General features: G+C 37.1%; 1 protein-coding gene across 1 annotated transcript; it reads left to right on the forward strand.

Annotated features, from left to right (window-relative positions):
• The first annotated feature begins 8,256 nt into the window (after nt 1-8,256).
• LOC142641205 (fasciclin-like arabinogalactan protein 7) lies at nt 8,257-10,474 on the forward strand. Its single transcript, XM_075815609.1, has 2 exons — nt 8,257-8,547; nt 9,470-10,474. The coding sequence occupies exons 1-2, from the start codon at nt 8,285-8,287 to the stop codon at nt 10,311-10,313; spliced, it is 1,107 nt and encodes a 368-aa protein (XP_075671724.1). The 5' UTR covers nt 8,257-8,284; the 3' UTR covers nt 10,314-10,474.
• Nucleotides 10,475-10,926: the final 452 nt, after the last annotated feature.

The following is a 10,926-nucleotide window of genomic DNA, read 5'->3' on the forward strand; positions in this document are numbered from 1 at the left end:
ATCCCAAAAAAAGAAGAGGCAATGTTATTGCCAAAAAAAAAAAACAAAAAAAGGCAACAGCCCAAAAAAAAAAAAAAGGCCAATGGTACTGAAAATCAAAAGAAACAAAAAGAATAGAAAAAAAAAAACAAAAAAAGGGCAACGGTACTGCCTAGTTAAAAAAAAAGGAAAAAACAAAGGCAATTGCCCAAAAGAAGAAGAAAAAAAAATGGCAACGTACTACCAAGTGGAAAAGAAGAAAAAAAAAAGGCAATTTAAAGAATGTGCAAATGGGTATTTTTATCAATTAAGAAAAAATTTATCCTCAGTTTTTTCTCCATTTTGGAGAAAAAACTTTTTGGTGGGCCCGGAGAGAAAATACCTGAACTCCACTATTTATTTCCTTCCTCTCCACCCAACCAAACACACTTAAAAAAGTTTTCATTTCTATTTTCTGTTTAAAGTTTTTCATCCTTCCTATTTCTCCAAACAAACACACCCTAAGTTTTGTCTATCATTTAAACCTCTTAACTCATCATGAACAAGTAGTTTTGATCTTAAGCCACACAATACAAATAGTCTATGCAAAATTAAATTATTTCTTAAAGTCATACCTAGAAATTACTAAATCTTGTCAAATTAAAATTAAAGGATCCAATTAAATCATCATTTGAGCAGATCCATTAGTGGAAAACACAAAATTAATGTTGCTCCCAACCCCTTTTAGAAAAGAAGAAAGAGGATGAAACAATTTTAGATTCACATTCTATAATTTGACATAAAAAAAGAAAAAAAAGAAAAAAAAATGTTAGGTGACTAGGTGTATCATGTCCAAATGCGTACAATGATTCATAATTATATCATAGAAATTGTAAGTGCACAATTGCACCTGGCCCCAAGAACAGTTACGGACTCAGGTCCAATGAGCCTTAAACAATATGATTTGTAGAGCGTGGGCTTGAAACCCAGGTTAGAAGTGTTTGAGGATTAAATGACAAGCCAAAGATGGTAAACACTTGAAAACAACAATGAATACTGTAAATCAACCTGCTCGGACGTAAGCCGAGAACTGTTCTTATATTATTTCTCTCTCTTTTTTCTCTTTCTTTTAGGTTACAAAGAAGGGGGTCCCCCATTCTATTCTAAGTTGCTCCTTAAATACTCTTTTTTTTTTTATACTTTGTACACGTGTTGCCCCCACTCCCCCTTAGCCTAGATATTTCTTTTCTCAGTGCCTTTGAATAGTAACCAGAAGTTTCACTTCCACTGTTCAGATGTCACTTCCCCATTAATGCGGCCAGGGTGGTAGGTGCAGGGTCTTTAATGTGGAGGTGACAGCCTTTATCCTTGGTGTTTCTCTAACATCGGTGCTTCTAGGACATTCAAGGGTTTACCCCTTTTATCCATTGGTTTTGACCATGTCATTGCCTAACGTTTATCATGAAGTCCCGGGTTTTCCGGTGTCCGTCCGAAGAGAAATTCACCCTCGGCTGGATCCTCGGATCCTCGGCGTATGGGCCGACCCGTAGTACTAACAAGTTCTAAACTCAAGAGCAGGTCGGCCTTCCTTAGCACGGCCCAAAGGCCTATATCTCCATCAGGGTCTTTTTACTCCCCACAGAAATATTATTAATTTCTAATTGTTCCTATTAATAATGATAAAAAATTATAGTATTTATTATTGGCATGTGATTTCAAATTTGGAATTGTGATTTTGTGACATGAAGCTAGCGTAGCGTGGCGTGGCAAGGGAGGTGTGGTTGGCTTGGGTTGGGAGTGTCGGCAAAGTGTAAAACAAAAGGAAATGGTGTCGTTTCGTTTTGCCTTGGTCTTTGCTAACGTGAACCAAGGGGCCTTAGTGTAAGTGTATGACTTTTGCTGAGGTGCGCATGTTTGCATTGCGGTTTTGCCAAATCATTGAACACAGTTGGCATTGGGCTTCTCACTCTTAGTGGTGAGAGCAATGATCCGACAGCCTATGTTGGTTGCCCAAATCTCATGGTGGGCCCCTTCAACAAAACCAAGCTTCTTAAACCCAAGATATTGTGATCAATTTTTATTTTTTAGTCCTTTATTTTTACTATTTTTTTAATGAAATATGTGTCAAAGTTCAATTTTGTCTCTAAATTATCTATTACGTTAATTAATTTTGTATGTTTTAGAAATGATTTTGTGTAATTTTCTCAATTTTAAATATTCCATTGAGGGTAATTCAAATTGATTCCTATGACAAAAAATTCTAGTATTGGGATATCATGTTGGGACATAGTTTGTACATGTAAAAATATGAATATTTTCTTATAAATTTTTTTCTTTTGAAAACTCTCATAAAATAAATGTAAGAACTATATAATTCATGTTATCTCATTATCGAATATAAAAAGGTTTATAACATGAAAATCATGAACAATAATCAAATCGTTTCATATACTCATTCTATAATTATTCTCAAAAGAAAAATGAAAATAAAAATTTTAAAATAAAAAATAAAAAACTAAAGTGTACTTGATTAAGTTTGATTTGGGGGAAAAGGTTATCAAAACGTTCAAAGTCTGAATATGCATTCACACAATAAATATTGGTCAAAACATAATCGAGTTCAAAGCATTGGTATTGTCTACCTCTACTTTCTTTTTCGAAAGCAAATAATTTTTATGAATTTGAAACCAAATGATTCCATTTTTATCTCTACTGTAAGGACACAATTTGCACTCAGACCCAACCGTGTGAAGGGTGCAGGCCCAAAAAGTCTTATACAATGAAATTTGTAGAGCGTAGGCTTGAAACCTAGGTTTTATAGATATTGGATAACAAGTATGGTGGGCTAGATCGCCAATACATGCGCAATGAAATGATTATATGACAGAAATTCTCCTCGGACAAAAGCCGAGGATGACTTATCTTATTTTTTCTTCTTTTCACAATAGATTATAGTTGAAGGTGGTGTGTACAGTGTTTTTTTTTTCTATCTTTTCCCGCTCCCCCTCCTTGAATGCCACCTTTTCCCTTTTATATTATCTTCCTTCTTCCCACCATCTTCCACGTATGGACCAAATCACCAATCTAGATACTTGTCTCATCCACCGTCTTCTTGAAGCCCTCAAACAACAGCTGTAACACTGTCCACCACTGTTCAGAGGTCATTTTCCAATTAATGCGCCCAGAGTGGTAGGTGCAGAGTCTTTAATGCGGTGATAGCAGCTTTCTCTAAGATATTTCTTATTTACTCATTTTCTATGTGTCTTTGCGGAATCCGTCTTCATCCACCATACCTCCTAAAATTTCCTCACAAACATCGTGATGAACAATATATTCTCCACTTCATATAGCTGAGGAGATGCCCCTCCTCGAACCATTACCACCTAACTTCTGTCGCGATAGTTTGTTTGTGGGCCTTTGAGTCCAGTATCTTTATTATCACTATACCCTCCTCGGACAGGTCAATATCCTCGGATCAAGCTCAAGGCCCAAGAACATATTCTGACCCCTCTGCCCCCACACCTACTATATATGACACCAAAGGTTCCAAAATGCATAATTTTTATGATTTTGATAATTAGCTTCAACATCAAGTGTGGATAAAGATATCATTGAACCATTTTCAAAACTTCTAGATTAAATCAACATAACCTTATAGTTTATGAGCGAAATTGAATTCTAGCAATGGCCAAAGACCAAAATGATAGTTGGTCTTCTTTTATTTTATTTCTTATTGTTTTATGTGCACCTAGTAACCTAAACCAAAATAATAGAATTTTCCCATTATGTTACCCACCGATTTTATTTAAGGGCCAAAATTTGACTCATCTTTCGCTCTACTCATAAGTCATAAATGTTGGGGTACATTTTTATCCAAAGATTTTTTTTAAAGAAAATAATTCAATAATTACAACAATGAGGAACCAGGAAAGGAGATTAAAATCCTAATTCTTCTCGTTAAAGAGTACATGCAATACCATTAAATTTGTACTTTCAAATGTAGTTATATATAAAAGCCCAATTTGAGCAGTTGTTTGTTAAATAGAATCTATTTTTCTGTTGGTCTAGTGTTAAGTTACTCTATTTATAAACTAAAAAAAAAAAAGGAAGAAGAAGAGAAGATAGACTAGGCCAAAATATGGGTGGCAACTCTTTCCTAAAAGGAGCCAATCTAATGTTGGATTCAATTCTAAGATTAAATCTTTACACGATTATTACCATGTCTCAATTATCCTCATATTATTGTGAGGCTCAATTTTATTTTATCTTTTTATAACACAAAAAACTTTATTGAAAACCAAACAGGCAAAAACAAAACAACAAAGGGGCTGCCAATAAATTTACAAACATGCCCCCCCCCCCCCCCCCAAGATTACATTTACAACAGCAGAAGGGCTATTTCCTAAATCAAAATACCTAAAAACGGAATTAAGCATAAACCATCAAGTTAAGGAGTGGGCTGCTCTGTTTGCTTTGCGACTATATATATATAATAAATAGTGTGTAAAGGGAGTAACATGATCTCTAATAAGAGATGATATTTGGAGCTTGTTTAGTAATGTTGTTCTAATAACGTTATTTGTATTTTTTGAAAATACGTGTAGATGAAAAAGTGTGTGAAAATACGTGTAATGTTATTTAAACACTGAAACTATTGTTTGAACAACAATAACAAATAAGCCCTTGGTGTTTCGAATACATGCAAGATACAACATTACACTCATAACATGTGGAACTTAGTCCTGTGATACCCACGTATCATAAGTATCTATGATGTTGTAAGCATTTAAAATATTAGATAGTTATTTCTCTAATATGCTATCTAAATGTTTACCCACTCTCCTTTTTGGGTACAAATTTGGGGTTTGCCTCTTGATATGATGACAGAGAAGATTGGAAAGGAGATAGGCAGCAATTTGGGTGTTTTTATTGCAGTGGACACAAGATCATTGATGTCAGAGCAAGCAAAATTCATGAGGATAAAAGTAAATCTTCCGCTGGAAAAACCCTTAAGAAAGTGTGGAAAAGTTGCTAGCCCTAAGGGGGAGAGTTTCTGTATTCAATTTCGGTATGAGAGGTTGCTAGTTTTCTGTTTCAGATGTGGAGTAATGGGTCATGATGAGCGTCACTGCAGAAAAAGTGGCCAACAAAATCAAAATCTGCCATATGGTGAATGGTTAAGGGCTCAAGGAGGAAGCAAAGCTAGATTGTCAAAAGGAAGGATGCAGGAAGGGGCGGAAGACGGTGGCGATACTCCTTCTCGTGGCAGTGCACAATCTAGGGAAGATATTGGAAATGGAAAAAGAGGAAGTCTTGTCACAGTGGTGTCAGAGGAAGGTGAGCACGACACGCAAGAGGTACGTAATTTTAAATTTCAAATTTCAAATTGTATAAATGATGAAATAGGAGCAGGAAAAACAGGGGGAAATGCCCAAGGTGAAAAGGGCAAGGAAAAAAAAATCAGAATATGGGGTCGGCCCATACCTCTATATCAACAGTAGAATGTGAAAGTGGGGTGAGTGAGGTAATACACATGGGCCGAGAAGAAGCAAATAATGAAGAGCCCTGGGAAGTCACCAGCTCAATTAAAATGGATGTTGGGCTTAGCATAGAGAAGGAAAATAATGAAGAGAAAAATAAAGCCCAAAAAAAGAAGGGAAATTTGAAGAAGTTAGCCCGGGGTCAAAACAAAGAAAATGAAATGGGTATGGAGATAGCCAGTAGTATTGTGGGTGTCAAGTGGACTCTATGGGAAAATGATGAAGAAGCAGAGGTAGGAAGGTAGAAAAAGTTTTGTGGTAGCAGCTTAATCCCCCTTAATCTATCGGCGGTGTCTGCAAAGCAGCACCGCCGGGAGCCATGAATGCCTTAAGCTGGAACTGCCGGGGGTTGGGGAGCCCCCAGTCAGTTCGAGCGTTGTGCAATATTGTGCAATGATGGTGCCCCAAACTGTTTTTTTTTTTTTTTTTTTTTTTTTTTTTTTTTTTTATGGAGATGAAAGTTAGAGTGAGAAGGATGAGAAGAATAATGGTGAAGATAGGTCTGTTACATGGAGTAATTGTTCCTAGCCAAGGAAGAAGTGGGGGAATAGCCATGTTATGGGAAAGGGATCTAAACGTGGAGCTTAAAAGCTATACTAGGTATCATATAGATGCAGTAGTGACTGATCCTACTACTGGTTTTAAATGGAGAATTATAGGGTTCTATGGCAACCCGGATACAAACCGGAGGAAGGATTCTTGGGAGTTACTACAATTCTTAAATGCTTAATTTTAGATGCCATGGGTTTGTATGGGGGATTTTAACGAGATCTTATCAAGCTCTGAGAAATGGGGGGGGGGGGGGGGTCTAGAGAGATCCCAACAGCAGATGGGGGGGTTTTAGAAGAGTAGTTAATATGCGTGGTTTTCTGGACCTTGGATATGAGGGACTAGATTTTACTTGGTGTAACCAAAGGCTAGCTGGGGAAAGAATTCGATTAAGACTTGATAGGGTGCTGGCTTCAACAGAATGGAAGGATCAATACAAAGATGCTAGGGTCATCCATGTAGTGGATTCAACTTCAGATCACTGTGCTCTAATTCTAACTAACCAAAGGAATATCCAAGGAAGGGAAAAGGGGAGGTTCCATTTTAAGGCAGTATGGGTTAGACATGATAAATGCAATGAGATAATTCAAGATGCTTGGGAGAATCATTCAGGCTTTCAAACAGCTAGTGAACTTGCTAAAGGCCTGAGAGATTGTGCTGCGGGGTTGACAAGATGGAACAATTCTGATCTCAGGCATGAGGCTCGACTGATAAATGAGAAGAGAAAGCAGTTATAAGTACTAGTTCAGGCTGACAGGGATGGAAGTAGGGGAGAAGAAATTAATGTGCTAAGGAAGGAAATCAATGAGATGTTAGAAGATGAAGAAATTAGGTGGAACCAAAGGTCTAGAGTCCAATGGCTGACCCTGGGTGACAGAAACACAAAATATTTTCACCACAAAGCATCTCAGAGAAGGAAGAAGAATGAAATCAGAGGCTTACTGGATGGAGAAGGGAATTGGTGTGAAGAGAAAACAAACATAGCAAACATTGCTCTGAGTTATTTCAAGAGCTATATTCTACCTCGGCCCCAACTAGAGTGATGGAAGTAGCAGACCTGATACCGAGAAGGATTACTAGGGAGATGAATGAAGTATTTACAAAGGAATTTCAAAAGGAGGAGATCATTCAAGCTGTTCAACAAATGCACTCAACTAAAGCACCGGGCCCTGACGGTATGTCTGCTATCTTTTATCAAAAGTATTGGGGTATCATTGGGGATGATGTGATAAAAACTGTTCTAAATATTCTTAATTTTAATGCCCCCGTAGCTGACTTAAACAAGACAAACATAGCTCTCATGCCTAAAATAAATAATCCAACAAAGATAAGTGAATTCCGATCAATAAGCCTCTGCAATGTTTCATACAAAATTGTGTCAAAGGTGCTTGCAAATAGACTGAAACCCCTCCTCTCCACTATCATTTCTGAAAGCCAGAGTGCTTTTGTCCCAGGTAGGCTTATAACAGACAATGTCCTGGTTGTCTTTGAAATCATGCATTATCTAAAGGAAAAGAAGGATGGCAAAGAGGGGTATATGACAATTAAATTAGACATGAGTAAAGCTTACGATGGAGTGGAATTGTGTTTTCTTGAAAAAACTATGATAAAGATGGGATTTGATAATAAATGGATAAAATTAATTATGAGCTGCATAAACTCTGTCTCCTACTCTGTTCTCATAAATGGTGTGGCCCATGAGTGTATAACTCCCACGAGGGGGCTACGTCAGGGTGATCTCTTATCTCCTTACATGTTTCTTTTATGTACAGAAGGGCTAACGACTTTGTTGGTGGAGGCTGAAAGAAGAAGGAAGATTTCTAGTATTTCTATTTGCTGGGAAAGCCCAAAAATAATATGCTATCTAAATGTAATATATATATATATATATTAATGGGATATAGGAAAATTTGTGGAAGAGTGACTACCATTCTATAATACATATCAAAGCGCGTAGAATATCTGATGTAATGACAAACATCGAATGTCCAGTAAATTATCATGAGATGATAAATTGATGAGAAATTAAGGGAGATAATGATATTGATGGGGTTGGTGTGTGAAGGAATAAAAAATGGAATTAGTTGTTGTGGTTGCAGTGATTTAGAAAGCCCACCCTACGATACAATGCTGAATACATAGGCTCTTTTACTTTACGTGAGAGAGTCTTTCTAATAAAGTCTACTAATTAAAATAGTATCTTCGAGGAGCGGAACAAACCAAAACCATCCCTTCATATGTTTTGTTTTGTTTTGTTTTGGGGTATTTACTACAGAAGTACCCCTCTCTCCTCAATCCTCATCTCATCTCATGTTACTTTGTACTTGTACCTACTCTTTATATTTGTAATTGTTCAGCACCAGCTGGTACCACCACCATTCCATTGTCTTTTTTCTTTACTAATAATTAATCCATCTTTATATAGACTCATCACATTTCAATCTTCATTGCATTGTCATCACTACTACCACCTCTCTCTCTCTGAATTCCTCTTGGTCAGGTCAGTGTCCCTCCCTCCATCTATGCTCTAATTGCGCCTCTTTGTTATGCTTCTTTCAGTTTCATGTCTTACGTCTCTCAATTAACATTTTGAGATTTGCTAATTTGTTGCCTTACATTTAAAAAAAAATTTATAATGGGTATGTTTTTATATTTATGGGTGATATTCTGAGCCGATCTAGATCTTACATTTTGTGGCTGTGGACTTCACTTCTTGTTTCAAAATATTTGTTGACTAGTTTTACTGAGAAAACTTCTAGTGTATACATGCATATTTTCAGGGAAAAGAAAAGACGAGGAAATGTAATATACGCTGAAATGGGACTTTGATCCAAGTTCTTGAAAGTGATATTTGATCTTAGCTAGTCTGGTATTTTGTAGGAGTGTTCCCATACAAGAAATGGCTCACTTATCAATAGATCTTTGATTGCAAAATTCATGCGTCCATTGTCTCCACATTCCAATTTCAGCTGTCATTGCATCCTTTTCTATCTGATTTAATTTTAATATACCTTCTTAGACCTTCATTTAAGCTTTCTTTACTCTTTATGAGCTTCCTCTGCTGCTCTTATTATCATTCTATCATTTTTTCCCCTTCTTGTTAGTACTGAAATTTCTTGATGAGCCGGTTAAGATCTGGAATTCGCTTACTAGTAGTGATGCTTATTGTGCATCTGGGCTTTTCTGGTTCCTGTAGTGGTCTCTTGAGTTGGGTTTTTTGTGTGGAGTATATTTCTCCTAATAAAGTTGGGTTTTTTTTTTTTTTAAATTTTATTTTTAATCTGGTTTTGGAAATGGGGTTTTGATCCTGGAGTGAATTTGGAAGAATTTTAACTCACATTGTGGTTTAAATGAATTTGGACCACTGATTTAGTGCTAATAGGCTAAGATCCATTTACTCATTTTAGTTTTAATTACTGCAGGAATTTGGAGAGTCCGGTCACATCAGGAAGCAAGATAAGATCTATGAAAAACATGGAATTTCCAATGATTTTTATTGTCTGCAGTGCCCTGCTTCTTCTGTGTACTTCAACAGCTTATGCTCAGACTGCTAAGTCTCCCTCAATAAGCCCAACCCCAACCCCAAGCCCAGCACCAGCACCAGCACCAGCACCAGAGTATGTCAACCTCACAGATTTGCTCACTGTGGCTGGTCCATTCCAAACCTTCCTTAACTACCTGCAGTCCACCAAAGTCATAGATACCTTCCAAAACCAAGCCAACAACACTCAGGAAGGTGTTACCATATTTGTACCAACAAATAGTGCCTTCTCATCTCTTAAGAAGCCTTCTCTATCCAATCTCACTCAAGACCAGCTCAAGTCACTCATTCTCTTCCATGGCTTGCCCCATTTCTACAGCTTAGCAGACTTCAAGAACCTTACCCAATTGAGTCCTGTACCTACCTTTGCAGGTGGGCAATACACATTGAACTTCACCGATGCATCCGGGGTAGCACGAATTAGTTCAGGATGGTCAAACACCAAGGTGAGCAGTAGTGTGCACTCCACTGACCCTGTTGCAATTTACCAAGTTGATAAGGTCCTTCTCCCTGAGGCAATCTTTGGCACTGACATCCCTCCAACCCCGGCACCAGCACCATCTCCAGACATTGCTCCTGCTGCAGATACTCCATCTGGGGCAACCAATGGAGGCAAGTCATCTTCAGCATCTTCACCAAGCAATTCTTCATATAAAATGATCAGCTGGGGGATTTGGAGTCAGTTGGTTTTGGCACTTTCAGGTGTGCTGGTCTTGTTCTTGTGAGGGAGGATTTGTTGAACCAATTCATTTTTATTAAGGGGGGTATATTCGGATTTGGTTCATTTGCTTTGATATGAAATCATTTTTTGAACATATTTGTTATGGAATTTATGTATGAGAATGTGATTTACCGTTATTCAAAATGCATTCTGTTTGATTTATAATTTATAAGGGGGTTGGATGGATCTATAATTATCATATTTTTGAGGGGGGAAGCAATATTGTAGTTTATGATGTTCTATGCAACATGGTTCCTGTGTTATCTCCCTCATTGATACGGAATATTTAAAAGTGGCATATTGATATTACTGTATGTACTGCATAATAAGATGAGCAAGATGCCCCTTTTAAAACAAAATAATCCCACATCATGGTGGTTTTCTTCGAAGGGACTTTTGAAAGTTTCTGTTAATTAGTTCGTTTACTTTAACAATACTCGAGGTCGAGGGGATAACTTCCACAAAAAGTGACATGTTCAATGATTAAAAAAAAAAAAATCATATTGTGTTTGGTTAAGGTTGTCGCTCTCCCCCTTTTTTTTTTTTATTTTTTTATTTTTAAGTGCTTAAGGTATTAGCATTGGACTGGCCATCTCCATCTGACTAGTCTAATTAAA

Source organism: Castanea sativa, chromosome 6 (assembly GCF_040712315.1).
Source record: "Castanea sativa cultivar Marrone di Chiusa Pesio chromosome 6, ASM4071231v1".
Taxonomy (NCBI): domain Eukaryota; kingdom Viridiplantae; phylum Streptophyta; class Magnoliopsida; order Fagales; family Fagaceae; genus Castanea; species Castanea sativa.